Below are 20,340 nucleotides of genomic sequence, written 5' to 3' on the forward strand. Positions count from 1 at the left end.
GGGGACACATCAATTCAGCCCCTGCTCCATCACAGTGGACCCCAGTGACAGCAGGCAGCCCCTCGGCCTCCTCTATGGGAGCCAGGGTGGCTCACCCTCTGCCCCTAGGGACACCGGACAGCCCCATGAGGCCCCACCAGCTATGGAGTTTTCCAAAGGAAGGAGTGATCAGAATATAGGTTTCCTACCACCTCCCATCTGTGCCCACTCTGCGCTGCCCATGGAGCTGCCCTGCCTCCCCACCCCAGGTCTGCCTCCCCTGGACAGGGAGTCATCCCCCAACAAAGAGCCCTTTCATTTATGCTCTCAGTGGCCAACTGCTTGTGGGGCTCTGACATAGGGTAGCCTTGGAGGGACCAGTGATCTGGGCACATCATGCTTTTCTTTACATTGCAGTCACTTCAACAAACATTCCATGGGCACCCGCATGGACACATACACATATAATTCGGTTCTGGGCCAGGTAGAGGGACACAAAAGTGAACGTTCCAAGCTTATTGTCTTTGGGGCACTCAATGGCCCAGGCAGATGGCTGTAATCCAGTGCCGTGACTGCTCCAATGATTACGAGCACTGACAGTGACTGAGGGGCTCCCAGGTGCCGGGCACTGCTCTCGAAGCTTTATGGGTTTAACCCCATGATTATAAAAGTACCATGAAATTCCCATTTTGCACATGAGGAATGGAGGCCTGGAAGAGAAAGGAACGTTGCCAAGGATCCTACAGTGAGTAATGAGCAAATCCAGGATGTGAACCCAGGCAGTTCTGCCCCGGAGCTTCAGAACCTGGGGAAGCATGGATAAAGAAGATGTGGTACATACATACAATGGAATATTACTGAACCATAAGGAATGAAATAGTACCATTTGCAGAGACGTGAATGGACCTAGAGACTGTCATACAGAGTGAAGTAGATCAGAAAAAGAAAAACAAATACAGTATATTAACCCATATATGTGGAATCTAGAAAAATGGTACAGATGATCTTATTTGCAAAGCAGAAATGGAGACACAGACATTGAGAACAAGTGTATGGATACCAACAGAGGAAGGAGGGGTGGGAGGAATTAGGAGACGGGGATTAATATGTATGCACTATTGATACTGTGTATAAAATAGATAACTAATGAGAACCTACTGTATAGCAAAAACAAAAACAAAAACAAAAACAAAAAACAAAGCAAAACAAACAAACAAAAAAACAAACCCGGGGGAAGGGCAGTGAGAGAAAGCTCCTCGGAGGAGGTGAAGTCTGAGCGTATTGTTTAGGATGAGTAAGAGCCAACCAGGAAAAAGGCAGGCAGTGGCAGGGGAGGGGTGGAGGTGGGGAAGGTAGGGCAGTCACTCTAGGCAGAAGGCCGGCGTCACAAGTGCCCAAATTGCAGGAGGAGGAAAGCTGGAAAGTGGGACCAGAGAGGTAGGCAGAGACCGTGTCATGGGGCCTTGTTAATATCTGGTGTGTACTTTTTTTTTCTGTCGGCAACAAGCAGCCATTGAAGGGCTCCATGCAAGGGAGCGTGGTCTGGATATTCTGATCTGGGGGTCAGAATGCTCACCCTGGAGCCTGGGTCAGAGGGGGAAGATGGGAGGAGAACACAGGCAGGGTAAAGCATGAATGACTTTTCAGAACATTGTTTAACATGCATGAAACACACACACAGGCTCTCAATTAGCCAATCATCTGTCATTGAAGGAAACACACAAGGTCCATTGGTCAGTTTCACGGCCGCTGGTCCAGGCAAGCCCCTCATGGCACATTTCACACAGATATCCTCACGGACAGAGTTCGGGGTTGACCCTTGATCTACTGTTCGTATGTTCCCTCGGTGTTTTGTCAAGCCAGTGATGCAGAAGTCTGTCCTCCAACAGATCCAGAATCTGTCCCCTCTCTGATTCTGGATTTGCTCCCTGCCTCTGCGTGGATCTTCTCTGCTCTGGACCATCCCATGGGGCCACAGTTTCAGGATTCCAAGCACCACAGAACAAATAAACCAAAGATGCCAGACTTAAAAACCACACATTCTTAGAATTATAAATTAAGAACCATAGCAATTCCTACATAGTGGTCCTAGCCTGTGAAAGATGAAGTGCTCAATGAAGAGAGCTGTGGGGGGTGGAGGAGGTTAATCTGACTTTTTAGAATACCACCTGCTCAGAACCATCCTTTTTCATCCTTAGGGCTCAGCGGGCAAGAACTAGATCACTGTACGAGAAGTTAATGATAACACACACGACTTATGGTGCACCCACTGGGGGCTATTTTAAGTTCATTATCCCGACTTCTCACAACAAATTAAATATTATGACCCCATTTCAGAAATAAGGAGATTGGGGCTCAGGGACTTGGCCAAAATAAGTCTAGGCTCTTTCCTCCACACCAGCAACTCAGATTAGAAGGCATTCTTAAAAATTACTAAAACTGCTTCCTACTTGCCTTCCGTCCTTTATCCCTCATTTCGTTTTTGAATAATGACTAGTATTCTCTCTACTGGCTCCTGGCCTCCTCCCTCCTCTCTGGCTGATCCAAAAAGGCAAGGGCCTCCCGTGATTAAGGAAATGTCCTGTCTGCTCACAGGGCCCCACGCAGGTTCCTCTTCTCACTTGTTTTCCCCTGGATCATGCATATTTCTGGCTATTTCTCCATTACATGACCGAGGTGGTTGCTGTTATGTACGCATACAAGACACTGTGGAATCGCCACATTCCTGAGGATTTTCATAGCATCATCCCTGCCAATTTGTCATCTCTAGTGTGGAAGAGTGGGAAAGAGCAAGAACTTTGGGACGAAACTCTCCTGGGTTCAAAGCACAGTACGGGTATTCATGAGCTAGGTGACCTTGGGAAAGGTACTTTAATCCTTTAAGCCCCAATTTCCTCATGTGTAAAATGGACTTAATATTATTTTGAAGTGTTGTAAGAACTGAATAACATATATATATTTATATATCTTTACATATATATTTGATATATATCTAATATAACAAAGATATGGATATAGATATAGATGATATAGATATAGATATAGATATCCTCTAGAAAACCTGATAACTAGTCTCTCAATAAATCACAGTTCCCTTCTCCTGCTGGCCTGACCTTGCACTTGGCTTTGGTGCTGCTCCAGCTTCTTTTGAAAAGTAAGCCTGCGTGACAGTTGCAACAGAAGAGCCTCTATTGTGGTGAATCTTCATCTGGCTCAGCCCAGAGAAGCTGGCAGGTGCCCAAGGGAAGGGTGAGGTGCCTGGAAGGCCATGGCCAGCCTGTCTTCCAAGAACAGGCCAGGGACTTCACTGATGTCCCAACCTGACCCTCCAGGACAGCTGACCATTCTACAACGGCCACCTGTCTCACTGCTTCTTGGTTCAAAGAAAGGGACCACTGTGGCTACAGCCCAGTTTTCCAGGGAGAGTGAGTGCTGTCACCTTTTGCTGGGTCCCCAGAAAGTCATCCCCTGCCCCTGCAGGAATGCCAGTACCACCCTGTGTCCCACAGAACCAGAGACCAACCCTCAGTTATGCCGCAAAAGACAACACAAACATACAAGCAAAACCTACTCTAGTGGAGGGTTTAATTGATCATGCAAGAACCGTGTTGATGGCTAGGCCAGTGCCCACCTCATGCCCTGTGGCAGTCTTTGGGATGCACTGGTAGACAGACTTGGGTGTTCACTAGAGGTCCAACACCTTCCCTAAGCCATCCTCGCCCTAGGGGCTGCAGTGGGAATGCCCTCTGCTGATGCCACAGGTTGCTACCAATCCATCCCTCTGGAAGAACTGCTTGATTTTCCTGTGCAGCCCTCATTCAAGGGTTGGAGATCAGCCTTCTCTGCAGGGGACATCATCTTGTCTCATGCTTGTCATGTATTGGACCCTCTGGTGATTCTAAAAAAGTCAGTAGACCCTGCCTTCAAAGTGCTCACAGTCTGCTGGGGGAGGCAGACAGACAGACAGCAAAAGCACCAGAAGACTGCTATAGCAGGGATTGGCAGGGACGGAGGGAGCGGAAAACACATGGAAACTGAAGTGATATATTTAGAAGGATAACCTTGAATCTGCTCAGATTAGAAATGGATGATCTGTAAAACACTCAGAACTATTGATGATTCACCAGTGCGTAGCATCTCCAAGGCAGAGCACGCTAAGCTAGTGAGTCAGGCCCAGCAAGAGAGAAGCCAACCAGAGGCCTACAGTAGCATCACCTGTGCATATGCCTAGGGGCTCCCGAATCCAGCACAGGGAACACACAGACATCACAGCTCAGAGAGACCCTGCTCGGCGCTTTGAGGACAGAAGGAAACTGGATCATAGGGAAAGAAGAATAGTGAGGGCAGAGGTACCAGCACAGGCAGAGACCCAGCACAGTAATAATTACAATATTAAGAGTTATAATAAAAGCTGTTATAGATTGAACATCTTTTTAAGTGCTAGATACTTTATATACATTGTCTCATTTAAGCTCCAGACAGGTAGATATTAATATCCCCATTATTTTAAATAAGGAAATAAAGTCCAGAAAGGGGAAGTGAATAGTCCCAAGCTGTACTCTGTAGCTTGTGCTGGAACTAGGGTGTGGCCCACACAGCCCATGACCTCTCAAAGGTACTACATAGCCTTGGGGACGTGACTCATACCTGGGAAGGAAGGGCAGAATTCTTCCAATGAATCAAGCGATTGCAGTAGCAAATGCTCTATCACTTAGTGCGTAAAAGTTTGTTTTTCTCTCACACTAAGCCAGGGAAGTGATGTGGGGTTTCTGTCTGGAACACCATAGGCCACGAGAACAGAGAAAAGAAAAAGACTGGCATGTCCAGCAGGGCTCTTCCCAAGCTCAGCTCGGAGTGCCCACTCACATCCCCTCACATCCCATTGGCCAGATTCAGTCACATGGCCTGTCTGCAGGCGGCTCAAGGCAGCTGCAAGCGCCACCTCCAGGAAGCCCAGGAAGGAAGAGAGAACAGGGTTTGGTGAGCCTCGATAATGAGTTGCACCAAGGCTTGACTGAAAAGCCAAGTGATTGAAAAAAGTCCTTTTGGGGAGTAACAGGAAATGATGCTGTGTAAAATGTGGGCCAGGAGACCCCTCACTCATTCATCTAACAGGGGCTTCCAGGGCACTAGGACGAGAGTCTGGGATTTGGGGATAAGAGTGAGAGCCCCTGTCCTCCGTGAGCTCATGGTCACTGCACTATAATAATTATACTACCATTTCATAAGCACCATAGGAGCCCAGTGGGAACCTAAGGGAGGGAAGCTGGGAAGCTGGGGAGGCTTCAAGGAGGAGGTAAAAAATGAAACACTCAGGTGATAATTGAAAGAGACAAAGACTGAGCTATCAGTTGGCTGGGGGCCACCATGCAAGGAACTTACTATGCGGGACAACAGCATCACAGTACTCCTGAGACATCCACCTCCTGATAGAGTCCAGACACAGAACGAGAAACCCTTGTGAAGACATCAGAGTCATGTCAGAGAAAAACTAATATAGATAGATTTTCCCTTAAACCCTTGGAAACATACTCAATCTACTTCATGGAAAGAGTAATGCAAAATAAAACTACACTAAGATAGTACTTTTCACCTATCAGATCGGCAGAGGTCCCACAGTATGACATTGAGATTGTGAGAAAAGAGGCAACTTCATACACTGTGAGAGGAAATGTATATTGATATAATCACTAGCAATGGTAAATTTGGCAACATTTGTCAAAATTAAAGCTACATATACTCTTTGATCTAGCAATTTCACTTGTGGAGATTTATTCTACAGATATATTTACACACTTATGAAATGTTATATATAGAAGATTATGCATTGTGTCATTATTAGTAGAAGACTGGAAATAACCCAATGTTCATATTAGGAGACTGATTAAATGATTTATTTAATATTAAATAATATTATACAACTTTAAAAAAAAATAAAAGATCTCCAAGACACAAACTAAGTGAAAAAAGCCAAATACAGTATAGTATGTAACAAGCTACCTTTGGTGTAAGAAAGGAGAAAAATGGGAATCTATATTCATTGATTATATATTCATAAAATGCCTAAGTATAACTGTCAAGATAGGCTAGGTTATGCTGCAGTAACAAATGACTTTAAAGTTTCAGTGGATTATACAGCAATTATTTTTATTGTGTGCACTTCATGTCCATTAAAGATTGGCCGCAGCTCTACCCACCTCACTGTGAGACCCAGGCTGATAGACCATTGGGGAACTTTGCAGGTTTCACGGCAGAGGGAAAGGGACTTGGCACCATGAGTTAACTGGCTGTTAAATCTTCCACCCAGGTGTAAACCAAACAATACTTCTGCCCACTTTTTGTTGGCCAAGCAAGTCACATGACCACTTTTGAGTGCAGCAGGACAAAAATGTATGTCCTGTAGGAAAGAGCACCATAAATCACATGATCAAGGCTGTTGACAGACTTGTTTAAGCCTCTCACTGGGAGGGGAAACAACTAATTATGAACAATAATGTAATTTGTCACCAAGAAATTAATGGAACAGTGATCACCTGTGGGTTGGGGAAACTGGTTGGATAGGAGATAGGAATAAGATGGACACTTTCACTTTGTGTGTGTGTGTGTGTGTGTGTGTGTGTGTGTGTGTATTTGAACCATGTGGATATATTATCTATTCAAAAATATAAATAATTGTTAGCAAGTAGCTACATAAAAATATATCCATGTCTCCCTTTCCTAAGACGCGAGTATTGGATACAAAATCTGAATCCACAAATAAGTTCCTGACATCTTACTGAGAGCAGTTCCTAATAATTCTTACTCAGAATTGTGTCAAGGTCGGTAACTCAGACCAGTACAAAAGCCGTTGTCCTTGCTCCATTCAAAGAAGGGTACCTGCTGGGGACACCACAGGAGAGACAGAAGTCCGGATCTAGTTCCTCTGGTTTGAGGACTGAAGTGACTCAGTGGGGAGCCTCATAGCCTCTGGGCCTTCACCAAGTATGGGATACCAGGGACTCAGGATGGGATGGATAGATAACAAACCTAGGGCAACTGGCAGGTGTGTAAACAGCAAGCGATTCAAACTCATGGGAAACCAGAGTTTAACACCAAGAAGGCAAGATCAAGAATCAGATCTAAGAGAGAAGGAGGACCGTTAACTTAAAAATGAATTTTAAGGTGGGACGCTAAAAAGACGGAACATGGGTCAGAAAGCACAGTGCAGGGTGAATGGAGGACCAGTTCAAGGCCAAAGTCAAGACAGCAAACGGAACCAAAGCCCCAGGTTTCTGGGCTGTCAGTTGAGGGGGTGCGCAGTCTAAGAGCTGAAAGCTTCTGGAAAGGAACCCATAGTAGCTCAGAGCATAAGCCCACAAAGAGCACTATGCCTGGGATTTCAGAATTCATCCTGTGGCTCTGGGTGGTATTACCAGGAGTTTATAATCCCAGGGAGAATCTTACAGAGGAGGGTGCCAAAGCTCACCGGGGGCAGCAGAGATTGCTTGAAGGGTTAAAATAGTTACCTGTGCACACAGCTGCTGAACTTGCAGATGCTCTGGGGATGTCTGTGCTGACCTTAGTGGCCTTTGCATGGAGATGAAGGGTCTCTGTAAGACTGGGTTCATGCTTGGTCATTCTCTCCTGTGACACCCCCTTCTGTCTTCCAGTATCATTTCAACCCCTCGCAGTCCGTCCTGGTGATGGAAGGTGATGACATTGGAAACATCAACCGTGCGCTCCAGAAGGTCTCCTACATCAACTCCAGGCAGTTCCCCACTGCGGGTGTGCGGCGCCTGAAAGTCTCTTCCAAAGTCCAGTGAGTGGACCCCGGGGCAGCCTGGGGCCCAGCCAAGGCAACAGGGATAGTCCTTGGGGAATGTTCTCTTGCAAAACAGGATTCACCTCTCTTCTGCTGTTAGCAGCTTCTCTGCTGCCACTATAAGGATGCCCCAATGAATTTGTGTTTTCCTTCTACTTTCTGTTTTTTTTCTCAAGTGAAGTATATTTGACATACAATATGATGCTAGTTGCAGGTGTACTGTATAGTGATCTGACATTTGCATACACTATGGAATGATCACCATGGTAAGTCTAGTAACCGTCTGTCCCTGTACAACGTTATTACAATGTTATTGACCATATTCCTTATGCTGTATGTTACATCCCTGTGGATTTTTTGTTTTATGACTGGAGGTGTGTACCTCTTAATCTCCTTCACCTATTTCACCCCACCCCAGCCCCCTCCCTTCTGGCAACCACCAGTTTGTTCTCTGTATCTCTGAGTCTGTTTTTGTTTTGTTTTTTAGATTCCACATATGAGTGAAATCATACAGTCTTTTTCTGTCTGACTTATTTAACTTAGCATAACACTCTCTAAATCTACTCATGTTGTTGCAAATTTCAAGATTTTATTTTTTCTTATCACAGTCATATTCCATTGTGTATATATATACACCCATTTATTATTATTACAGTATTAGTATATGTATTAAATATATAGTATATTACAAATAGATACATAAAAATATATATATAAATATATTTTTTAAATATATTATATATGTGTGTATATGTATATATATATATATATATACACACACACCATAAATATATAAAACCACATCTTCTTTATCCATCCATGTATACTTGGACAATTAGGTTGCTTCCATATCTTGGTTAATATAAAGAATGCTGCAATGAACATTAGTGTGCATATATCTTATCAAATTAGCATTTTTATTTTCTTTGGGTAAAGACCCAAAAGTGAAATTGCTAGATTATACAGCAGTTCTATTTTTTACTTTTTTGAGGAACCTCCATACTGTTTTCCATATTGGTGGCACCAATTTGCATTCCCACCAATAGTGCATAGAGGTTTCCTTTCCTCTACATCCTTGCCAACACATTTATTTTGATTTTGATATTTGCCATTCTGACAGGGGAGCAGTGGTACCTCGTTGTGGTTTTGATTCACATTTCCCTGATGATTAGTGATGTTAAACATCTTTTCATGTGTCTGTTGCCCATCTGTATGTCTTCTTTGGAAAAAATGTCTATTTAGGTCCTCTGCCCATCTTTTAATTGGGTTATCTGTTTTTTTGCTGTTGAGTTGTATGAATTCTTTGTTTATTTTGGATATTAACCCCTTACTATATAGATCATTTGCAAATATCTTCTCCCACTCATTAGGTGGCCTTTTTATATTGCTGATAGTTTCCTTTGCCATGGAAAAGCTTTTTAGTTGGATATAGTCCCATGTGTTTATTTTTGCTTTTGTTTCCATTGCCTGAGGAGACAGATCCAACAAAATATTGCTAAAACCAAAGTGAAAGAGCATACTGCCTATGTTTTCTTCTAGAAGTTTTATGGTTTCAGGTCCTAGTCATTTTGCATTTACTTTTGTGTATGGTGTGAGAAAGTAGTCCAGTTTGATTCTTTTGCATGTAGTTGTCCAGTTTTCCCAACACCATTTATTGAAGAAGCTGTCTTTTCCTCATTTTATATTCTTGCCTTCTTTGTCATTGATTAATTGACCATATATGCATGGGTTCAGTTATGAGCTCTCTGTTCTGTTCCACTGGTCTATGTGTCTGTTTTTGTGCAGTACCATACTGTTTGAATTACTCTAGCTTTGTAGTGTAGTCTGAAGTCTGAAAGTGTGATATCTTCAGCTTTGTTCTTCTTTCTCAAGATTATTTTGGCCATTTGAGATCTTTTATGGTTTAGCACAAATTTAAGAATTATTTGTTCTAGTTTGGTGAAAAAATGTCATTGGCATTTTGATAGAGATTGCATTGAATCTGTAGATTACCTTGAGTGCTATGGTCATTTTAATAATATTAATTCTTCCAATCCATGAGCATGGTATATCTATCCATTTGTTTGTAATGTTTTTAATTTCTTTCATCAATGTCTTGTAGTTTTCTGAGTAGAGGTCTTCCACCTCCTTGATTAGATTTATCCCTAGGTATTTTACTCTTTTTGATGCAATTGTAAATGGGATTTTTTAAAATTTCTTTTTCTGAGAGCTTGCTATTAGTGTACAGAAATGCAACAGATTTCTGTATATTAATTTTGTATCCTGCAACTTACTGAATTCATTTATTAGTTCTAACAGATTTTGGTAGTATCTTTAGGATTTTTCTATGTATATTATCATGCTTAACAAATGTTTATTAATTTAATTAAATTAACCAACCTAGCCTTAATAGAGCTCCTAAATACCATGAGTATGCAAGAGAAAGAGAAGGCACAGTTCTTGTCCCCAGGGATCAGAGTTAAATTAAGGAAACCTTTAGATAACATCCTTACTGGCCTATCAAATCATTTCTCAGCCAAACAGCTGCCTGGGAGGCAGCTAGGAAGGGGACCCCAGAAAAACTCCTGAGAAGCAGAAAGGGAGTCACCTGGCATCTGGATCCAGAAGAAGGACCCAGAAAAACAGGAACAGATGGGTTTGCTGACTGCCATGTTGTGGGTCCTTGGACAGATGCCAGAATAAAGCCCACAGATGGCAATTACATTCAACAGTTATAGCAATGGAGAAAGTGCTCCCACCTCCACACTAAAGGGCACCCCTGGAGGCTGGGGGTGGGGAGCAGGCACCTTCAGGTCAGCTCCACACTGTAATGAATAAGAGGGACCAGACTGGCTAGTCTCCAGCTCTAGGACCAGGTTTCCATAAACTGGCAAGGGGAGGGGTGTCCTCTGTAAATGGTAGGGCTGGTGCCACAAAGTCCAGAAAACCTAGGAGCTGGAGCCCACCACTACTCCCATACCTCGCCCACCCTGGAGAAAAGAATGGAATGGCTCAGCCTACCCTTCCCCTAGAAACTTCGTCAAGGGATGCAAGTTGATGGCTGCCACCAGCTGGGGTTCAACCATCATTCCCAGAGCATCCATCTACACCCTGGGGTTCTCCATGTAGCCTAGGTCTTTGGCATAGAAGACCAGCAGAGAGTGCCAGTGACACACATGCCTGATGAGGTCTGATGAGAGCATCAGATCTGTCAACATTTACTGAGCTCCAACCATGATGCAGGCTCTGGGACAGCTTCCTGTCTAAATATCATCTGCATTTAAGCCTTATTACAATAAGGTAATTAATTATTATTATCCCCACTGTATAGATGAAGAGACTGAGGTTCACAAGAGTCATGCTTTTTGCCCAGAGCCTCCCAGCCCAAGAGCGGCAGAGCCAGGCATGGACCCTTGTCCGTCTCACTTCCCAGGCTTTGCTCTTGTTGTCACACCCTTCTGGCTCCCAGATACTCTTGTGGGAGTGTATCGGAAAAAAGGAGTGTGGTTCCAATAGCAGTCCACTGGCACCCATGGAACAGGGACCCCACTGGCATGATATCCTCGTAGACAGAGAACATATACACTGCTCCGACAGGCAGGGGAGTTTAGCCCTGGGGTCTCACTTAGTAAGACGGCTGTAACTAACCAGCGAGACAACAATTTGTTTACCAAATCCTTATGCACATAACAAATAGTTGCTGTCTAATTAACGTTGCCATTGATTACTTTGTTAAAGGATAATTAAAGGTTTAATGGTTACTTGTTGCTGGTATAGAAAGTTCCCATTTCTCCCAAGAGCTAATCTTTTCAAGTCCCTAGATTGCTAGTAGTTTTGACTATAATGTGGTTTTGAATTTGAATGTCTGTTGACATCCTCAGAGGCTCTCAGGCAGCAGGATGTCTCATCAAGGACTAGAGGTGGCAGCATGTATCCTTGTCCATGGTGGATGCCGGATGATTCCAGGGTTTGTTCTTCAGTTGCCGTGACTGCTGTTTTCCCAGGTGCTTTGGGGAAGACGTGTGTATCAGCATCCCCGACGTGGATGCCTACGTGATGGTGCTGCAGGCCGTCGAGCCTCAGATCACCCTCCATGGCACAGACCGCTTCTGGAGACCTGCCGCCCAGTTTGAAAGTGCCAGAGGGGTGATCCTCTTCCCCGACATCAAGATTGTGAGCACCTTCGCCAAAGCCGAGGCCGCTGGTGACTTGAAGACCACAGGTGAACACTGGGCTGGGGGGGGCGTGGACCTTGTATTCTCACATGAAGTATGATTCTCATCAAATCACATTTCAGGACAACTGAGGTATTGTTCACCATAGCAGGGTAATTTATTATTATAAATTTATATTTAATATTTATTATAAATTTATTATTATAACAGAACAAAAAGGCCTGGAAACAATGCAGATAAATACCAGAGGGGCGTGAATGGCTTAGCAAATTGTAGTACCCCCATATAAGAGGTATGATGTTGGAGGGAAGGCGCTTATGCCAAACGGTAAGTGAAAAAAAAAAAAGCAAGGTGCAGATTACAGAGTATCTACACATAGAGTGATTGCAACTAAGTCAAGAAAAAAAAATGGGTAGAAAAACGCCCAGAAGGAAACATATCTAATGCTAACAGTGATATTCTCTGAGAAGCAGGAAAAGAACCAATTTGTTTCTGTTCCCCTTCGCTTTCCTACAACTGCAACGTGTTCTATAGTAGGCATGTATTATTCTGGTAATGAGAAGAAAAGCTAAAGAAGCATGAAGAAAACAATAGAGCTGCATCTTAATATATATACACCATAAAATCTCCTTTAGTAATATCACTCTCAACTCTCAGGGAACTTTCCAGTTGTTCTTTCCAACAGTTTCATTGTTGGGAGGGCCGTTCAGTGAAAGGAATTTGAATTGTCTGCCAGGAAGAAACACTGAGTTGCACTGGAAGCTACAGTATGTTTGGCTGGTGAGGGGAGAGAGGGCTGGAAGAATAAAGAAGGACGGGAGGAAAACCTGGGGCCCAGATCTTCAGGGGAGATACGAGTTTGAGAACCATCTTTCGTGGCCTCCTCCAAATATTTGCAACTCTGCCTCTCCTCCTCCAAAAGCAGCTGCTAATGATGTGCTAGTGCCGGTGGGCGTGAGTCCCTGAAGGGCTGCTTCTGTAATAATCCTAATTACCCACTGCCTTAAACCACGCTGGTCCCCAGCGAATGGGATGCCTGGCAGCTCAGACCTTCTTAGCTCACAAAAATAGATGATGTTATACCGCCTGTCTGGGCAGGACCGTTTCCCAGTTACACTCCAAAGAGCATTAGGTCATGCGATGTTCCCTCTTGCCCTCATTTGTGGCTAAAATCAGACAGAAAAAGGAAGGGCCTCTGACTGCAGTGGCTGCAGGCCGTAGCTGAGAGTATCTGGATTCGCGAGGGCTGACATCAGCCTACAGGCAACGCAGGGCCAAGCAATTATCTGGATCTACATTTCACCTTGTGTTTATGAGAGGTGCATGCAGACCGCACAGCCAAGTGCCCGAGAGCTATTATTAGTACTTTTAAAATTTCACTTTTATCGTTGTAAGAGAAATCACTATTATGGGTGCCGTAAACAAAGAGGCTAATGGCGTTTGCCACCAGTGACCCTCTCCACCACCGACCCTCTCCACCACCGACCCTCTCCATCACCATCTTCTGCCCCCGTTGACTCACTCTTTGTGCTGTTTCAGTACCAACGACGCGCACACCCCTCTCTCCCTCACACCTCTGTGTTAGCTTACACATCTGCTCACGCTCTACCCTCAGCCTGGAAGGTCCCTCTCTGTTCCATTCCCCATTGTTGCTGAAAAAAATCTCTACCTTCAACACCTCTTCCAGAAGGCAGCCCCCCAGCACCCTGACCCCAGACTGGTACTGTACACGCCCAACCACTCTGTACGCTTCCAACCACCAGCGCTCACTCTCGCACACATTGGAGAGCCCTCAGTGGTGACTATCTGTTTATTAAACCAGACCAGGAGCTCCTCCAGGGCCCAGCCACCACAACTGATTTGCCAATACGTCCCTGAACCGAGTACAATCCCTTAAGCACAGTGGGAATCAGGGAAACTGCCGATGGAAGGTGTTGCCCGTAATGCAAGCACAAGAGAACAAGAGAAAATGGTGGGGTCAACTCACCTGCTACCTAGGATGAGGGTCGAAGGAGCTAGGATGACCCAAGCTGACCTGACAAGAATATGGCTCCCAAAAGACCCAGAAACCACAGGCCATTTGAAAGAGAGCTATACGTGCACCATTATTAATGACAGACCTTGTTAAGTGTATATTAATGTGCGTTTAGATTTTGCCAGCGATGTACGAAGCCGTTGAGATTGGCAAGCATTTAAAAATTAAGTATACGAAATTCCTTATAACAACATATATCCAGTGAGAGCAAAAAATATTTTTGGCATCCCTTAAAAAGTAAACAAAATAAAATAATTATTTAAAATAGCTCTCTCATCCTTTGTGAATCCTTTTAAAATTTCTGTTTTCATAAATGTTTTATCATGCAAAAAATACACCAGTCCGCTTAATGAGTAAATACACTTATTTAAATGATCTCAGTTCACAAAATTTTCAATAAAAGCCTGCAAGATCAAAACTATTTGAAGACCACTGGCCCAGGGGTTGAGACTTGCACAAATTGTGGAATCAGAAAGTCATGGTTGCTGTCCCAGCTCCTCCCCTGCTGTCTGTGTAACCCCAGGCAATTCATGCCCTCCCACAGACTGTCCATTCCCCCATCAGTGAAATGGGAATAATAGTAGTACCCCATGTAGGGACTTCTCTGGCGGTGCAGTGGTTAAGAATCCACCTGCCAATGCAGGGGACATGGGTTTGATCCCCGGCCCGGGAATATCCGACATGCTGAGGAGCTACTAAGCCAGTGCACCACAACTATTGAGTCTGTGCTCTAGAGCGTGCGAGCCACAACTACTGAAGCCCATACAGCTGGTGCTGCACAAGAGAAGCCACTGCAACGAGGAGCCCGTGCACGGCAACAAAGAGTAGCCCCCACTCACTGCAACTAGAGAAAGCCCAAGCACAGCAACGAACACCCAGTGCAGCCCAAAAAAATAAATAAATAAAAAATAGTACCCCATCTAGTATCTATCTGTTAGGGTTTCCTTTGCACTGTGCCTAGCATATAGCAAGGACTCCACAAATACTAATACTAATAAAATACTTTTATTTTAAAGTAGGATTTTAATTTAGGATTGCCAACCTGTCCAGCATTCAAATACACAGACCCTCTTCTGGGAGACTTGGGGTCATAATATCAAGCAAGGAGAGCCAGGCTGACCAACAGCTTGCCAACTAGACTAACCAACTTACTATTTAATTATATCAGCAGTGCAGCTCCACTTGAGCAACGTGTCATAATACTGCTCCATGCCAGCCCCTGGGTCAGATACAGGAGTCAGTCACGCAAAGTGCTTCTGCCCTTCAGAAGCTCAGCGTCTGCTGCGAGAGACAGAAACACACACCGTGACCATGCGGGGAGAGCTGTGAGAGCCTGGTGGAGGGGCACTCATCTCTGGTCCCAAAGGAGACCAGTCCTTCTTGAACACCTATTCTGTGCCAGACACTGTTTTCAGTCCTCTCATTGCCCTTGTCCTCTTTATGGATGAGGAAGTTGAGGGGTAACTATACGGCTTCCCGGGGCAGCACTGCTATTCCAGTTCACATCTTCTGACCACTGTGTTTCTGCTCTTCACACAAATTCATGCCGCCCAGCCTCAGGGGCTGCCTGCACATCCATCCGAGCAGTGGAGGTGATATTTGGGGTCTTACAGCCTCTGCTCCTGGCCCAGTCTGAACCTGGGGTGCAATCACGGAAGAGGAGGGGATGTGCCCGGCCATCATCGGAGCTGTGCTCACCCCTGTGTTCTCCATGTGTCTGTCTTCCCACAGCCCCCAAACCAGCAGTTTTAGAGGAAATGCTTCACAACTTAGATTTCTGTGACATTTTAGTGCTGGGAGGGGACTTGGACCCCAGACAGGAGTGCTTGGAGCTCAACCACAGTGAGCTCCACCAGCGACACCTGGACGCCACCAACTCCACGGCCGGCTACTCCATCTACGGTAAGGCTGTGCTCAGCCCCGCACCCAGGGGTCCCCTCCCAGTGGCCTCATCCAGGGAGTCATGAGTGTGGTGGCAGCTCTATCTCCTGTGGAGGTGGGTCAGGAGGGGACTCTTGACCTCAAAGTGTGGGCCTCCAGCCCCTCCTTTGGCGTGCTGCTTCTGCATCCTGGGGACCTAGCTCCCGTTCCACTCCTGGGGAAGTCTTCTGTAGGAATTAGGCGGATGCCTGCTCTTATCATGTTTGATCTCAGCAAGTATTACAGCCACATTTGGCAGATTGAGGCCAAACACTCCGGTCAGAGCCCAATCTATGTGGAAATTCTGTGCTTCAGTTTAATTGGCCCCTTCGAATCTCTGCTTCAGCATATTGTCTGCCCCTAAACACCCCAAGCTCTTACCCTGGCGGGATTCAGGAGACCCACACCCCCGGCAGCTGCAGCCTGTCTCCCCAGCATCTCCTCTTCTGCCTTCTTATGACAGGTGTGGTTTCTTGGCACAGGTGTGGGCTCCATGAGCCGCTATGAGCAGGTGCTGCGTCACATCCGCTACCGCAACTGGCGTCCAGCTGCCCTGGAGGCCCGGCGGTTCAGGATCAAGTGCTCGGAACTCAATGGGCGCTACACCAGCAATGAGTTCAACTTGGAGGTGAGTGAGTCCTACAGGTTTGAGGGAAGCCCCGGCTCGCCCATTCATTCCCTCATTTACTCAGGAGACCTGCCGCCACTGGTCCACCTGCCACTCCCGGTCCACAGCACCTCTCCCTGCTCTACCCAGGTCAGCGTCCTCCATGAGGCCAGAGTCTCAGACAAGGAGCACGTCAACCACCTCATCATGCAGCCGCCCTTCCTCCAGTCCATCCACCATCCGGAGTCCCAGACTAGCATCCAGCGCAGTTCAGGTAGGTCACGTGGCGGGGAGGACTCAGGACACCAGGTGGTTGTTGTGACTCAAGACCATCCGCTCAACAGACAGTTAGGATGCAGCAGCCAGAGGCGCCCAGAACTGAAGGAGATGCCCAGCCATGGAGACACTATGGGCCAGGCTCTGAGGTTCTCACAGCCTCAGGAGGGGGTCGGTCAAGTACACAAGAAGTTATAGGCAATATATAATAAAAGATGGTCATACAAAGGTAAAATTTTGCAAGTCCTTTTAGGCCCAACTCAAAGCTACATGCTGTGCGGGGCTTTTCCTGAACCCTGCACATATGCTTGACCACACACACATGCACCATATTGCAAAGTCTCCTACCCTTACTTCTGTTCTGGCACGTGCCATGTTGTCTTCCTGTCTGGCGGGCACTTCTATCCTGGCTCAACTCCACAGTGCCTGGCTCTTGCCAGTGGGGGTGCAGTGGGGAGGAGGGCTGCCCTGTACTTTGAGGGAAAAAGCAAGAGATCAAAGAGAACGTGCATTAATTGAACACCTACTGTGTGCCTCTGTGGAAATTCATGTAGATGATTTCATTTACTCCTCACAACTACCCACGGGGTAGGAATGATTAAGTCTGTTGTATAGATGACAAGAGTGAAGCCCAGATGGAGTAAGGTGCTGACCCAGAGTTCTCCAGCTGGGAAGTGAGCGCAGATTTTAACCTACGCATGGATGTTTCAATCGTGTTCCACCCCAACGGTGAGCTAGTCCTATGCTCACCCCGTCACGCGAATTCCGTCCTCATTCCAGTGGTCCCGAGCATCGCCACGGTGGTCACCATCATCTCCGTGTGCATGCTAGTGTTTGTCGTGGCCATGGGCGTGTACCGGGTCCGGATCGCCCACCAGCACTTCACCCAGGAGGCCGAGGCTGCCAAGGAAGCCGAGATGGACTGGGACGACTCTGCGCTCACCATCACGGTCAACCCCATGGAGGTGATCCTCACGCAGGGGCTGGGAGCTTGGAGCGGGATGCGTCTCCTCCACCCAGCTCCATCCTTGCTCTGCCGGAAGCCCTGCCCAGCTAGCCCAGCCCCACCCACCCTTCCCTTCTCTGGGCTCCTCCAGCCCTCTCGACCTGAATGAACCATACTTAACCATCAACTGCATTCACGGCTTAAAAATGTGTGAATCACTCTCACCCAAAAAAGAGAACCAGACATTTCTTAAGGCAAGCAGCCTTGTGGTGTCTGTCCCTGGCCTCCCCTGTAGTGTTTAGCTCAGAGCTGACTCACTCTCAGGGACTCAGTATTGAATTTTTGGTTAGCTACCAGTATAAATTAGATGGCTTTGCTTCATCTGCCTGCAGAGCTCACTCAAAGGCTCAGAATAGGTTAATACAAAAACCCAGTGGTAATACCTGCCATCTACTGAGCCCCCATCAGGCCAGAACTGCACAGGGTCCTCAATACACATCACCTCATGTAATCTTCCCAGCAATCTGTGACGTGGGAGTCACCCTCCCACTTTGCCACGGCAGGACCAACTCAGAGAGGGAAAGTAAAGTGCTCCAACTCCCATAGCTGGTAATGGCAGCACCAGTATTCAAAGCCATGGCTGTCTGATTCTAAAGTTCTTATCTTTCCAGTGGGTCATCAGCCCCCAGAATCCACTCTTGCACGTCCACATGCCCCTGATCTGGACATAGGATTATCAAGAAATTCTACTTCCATCGTACCCTTTGGTCTGCCCACGGGTGCTGGGTGGAGGGAAAGGCAGGAGGGGGAAAGCAAGGGGGTCACTGGCCGTCGGGAGGAGCCACTGAGGAATGACAAGTGTCCCAGCCAGCCCCCAGCTTTCCCCTCACCTGGCCCCACGCTCCAGTTTCAGAGCCAGCGCTGATGCAGCTCAGCTTCTCCCAGCGTGCGCTGTAGGTGCAGTGCTGGGCACACCACTGTGGGGGCCCCAGCATCTCCACCCTCCAAGAGCTGAGCCTTGGGCACGGGAGGCAAGATCATTATGCCTGGAGCAGTCTGAGTACCCGGCCAGAGTGTGCTTACCAAGGGCTGACTTGGAGATGCCAGTGGTCCGTAAAGCATGAGCAGGGCAAGACTTTGGGGCTGGAGTGTCTAAGGGAGATTTCTTTGCACCTAAGAGAGGCCTTGAAGAATGGGTAGGATCTGGGGGAGGCAAAGGTAGAAGAGAAAACACTCCAGAGAGAGGATGTAGCCAAGCATGGGCTCACATCTTTTATGGCTGGTTCATCAACTCAAAACATAAATCCAGAAAGATTTGACTGGAATCACCGAAAAGCTGGGGGGAGGGGGAGGGGACTGGAAAAGAGGAGGGTAGAATTTGAGGACACACGTCAGGGGGTGAGAGGCAGGCGTGGAAAGTGAGGACCAAGAACTTTGTCCTGTATTTTTGAGGGGCAGCACACCTGTGTCTTGGCTTTGAAAACCTTCTGCCCAGAGACATTATTTTCCCACCTGGAGAAGGGGTACAAGCTTAAATGCCATTCTCTCATTGAGAAGCAAGCCACTAAAGACTTGGAAAGTTCCACATAGACAGGTTCCAGAAATTCCAGGAAACAAACCTTGGCCTGAAAGGCTCACTGAATGCTGGATGGGATCGGCTTCAATGTCCAGTGTTGAAAACACAACAATTTACCTTGAGTTTGTGTCTTGGAGTTTGCCGTTTCTTGTCTTTGTTTTGTCCTCAGCCCTCCGACTGGTCTTTCACCAGAGGACTTCCCCTCCAGAAAGCCTATCTCCCGGCCCAAGGGTTTAGCATTAAGGGATGGAGTTCCAAGGGGCCCTAAGTGTCTCCTTAATGGAGGGAGAAACATAAGCTCCAAAGTGGCTTCCGTTTGATCCCTGATGAGTGTCTCCCTTCTCTCCCTGACATCCAGAAACACGGAGCCCCAGGGCGTGGGGAAGATGAGACCGAGGAAGAGGAGGAGGAGGAAGAAGCAGAGGAAGACCTTAGCTCCAGCAGCAGCGACTCTGAGGGCAGCGACGAGGAGGAGGAGGAGGGAGGGGCGGGCAGGGGCGGACACGGGCAGAGTGGAGCCAGGCAAGCCCAGCTGGAGTGGGACGACTCCACCCTCCCCTACTAGCGCCCGCTCCGCGCCACCCTCCTGTCCCTTTTGTAAGCCCCACCCTGATGTACGCCCCGGCCTATCACATGTCGCCTCTGACTTCTATGACAGGTCCCAGCAGGCCTTCCCCGGCATCCTGGGATCCGCCCTTTATGCCTTGGGCACGCCCCATGTCCCAGACCTAGGGTGGTTCCCGGAAGCCCAGGGTCATCCTCCGTGGGGTCGTCAGGGTGGACTTTGTCCTGTGGCCCCCACTTCTCTTGCGCTGGGCTCACCCAGGATCCTGCCGGCGGATCCGTGGGTTCTGTCTTTCCTCTTCGCTGCACGGGAGGAGGTCAGCCTTCGCTATCGCTCCCCTACCCAGGCTCCGCGTCCCCAGGGCCCTTAGGTTGCAACCCACTGTGCGGGCCCTGACTCCGTGGTCTCTCCACACAGACGGTCAGGCTCTCCTCACCTGACTCTCCAGGTTGCTTCCTACAGGCGGGCGGCGGGGGTCCGA

The 20,340-nt window shown here is 47.1% G+C and overlaps 1 protein-coding gene across 1 annotated transcript in view; it reads left to right on the top strand.

The window, feature by feature from the left end:
• CLSTN2 (calsyntenin 2) overlaps positions 1 to 20,122 on the top strand; it is a 611,171-nt gene extending 591,049 nt beyond the window's left edge. Inside the window, exons 11-17 of the mRNA XM_057738942.1 lie at positions 7,629 to 7,777; positions 11,764 to 11,981; positions 15,701 to 15,871; positions 16,372 to 16,517; positions 16,647 to 16,770; positions 17,553 to 17,737; positions 19,653 to 20,122. Coding sequence (XP_057594925.1) covers positions 7,629 to 7,777; positions 11,764 to 11,981; positions 15,701 to 15,871; positions 16,372 to 16,517; positions 16,647 to 16,770; positions 17,553 to 17,737; positions 19,653 to 19,859 — 1,200 coding nt within the window. The 3' untranslated portion in view covers positions 19,860 to 20,122. The remainder of the gene's footprint in view (positions 1 to 7,628; positions 7,778 to 11,763; positions 11,982 to 15,700; positions 15,872 to 16,371; positions 16,518 to 16,646; positions 16,771 to 17,552; positions 17,738 to 19,652) is intronic.
• The last annotated feature ends 218 nt before the right edge of the window (positions 20,123 to 20,340 follow it).

Source organism: Hippopotamus amphibius, chromosome 6 (genome assembly GCF_030028045.1).
Source record: "Hippopotamus amphibius kiboko isolate mHipAmp2 chromosome 6, mHipAmp2.hap2, whole genome shotgun sequence".
NCBI lineage: Eukaryota > Metazoa > Chordata > Mammalia > Artiodactyla > Hippopotamidae > Hippopotamus > Hippopotamus amphibius.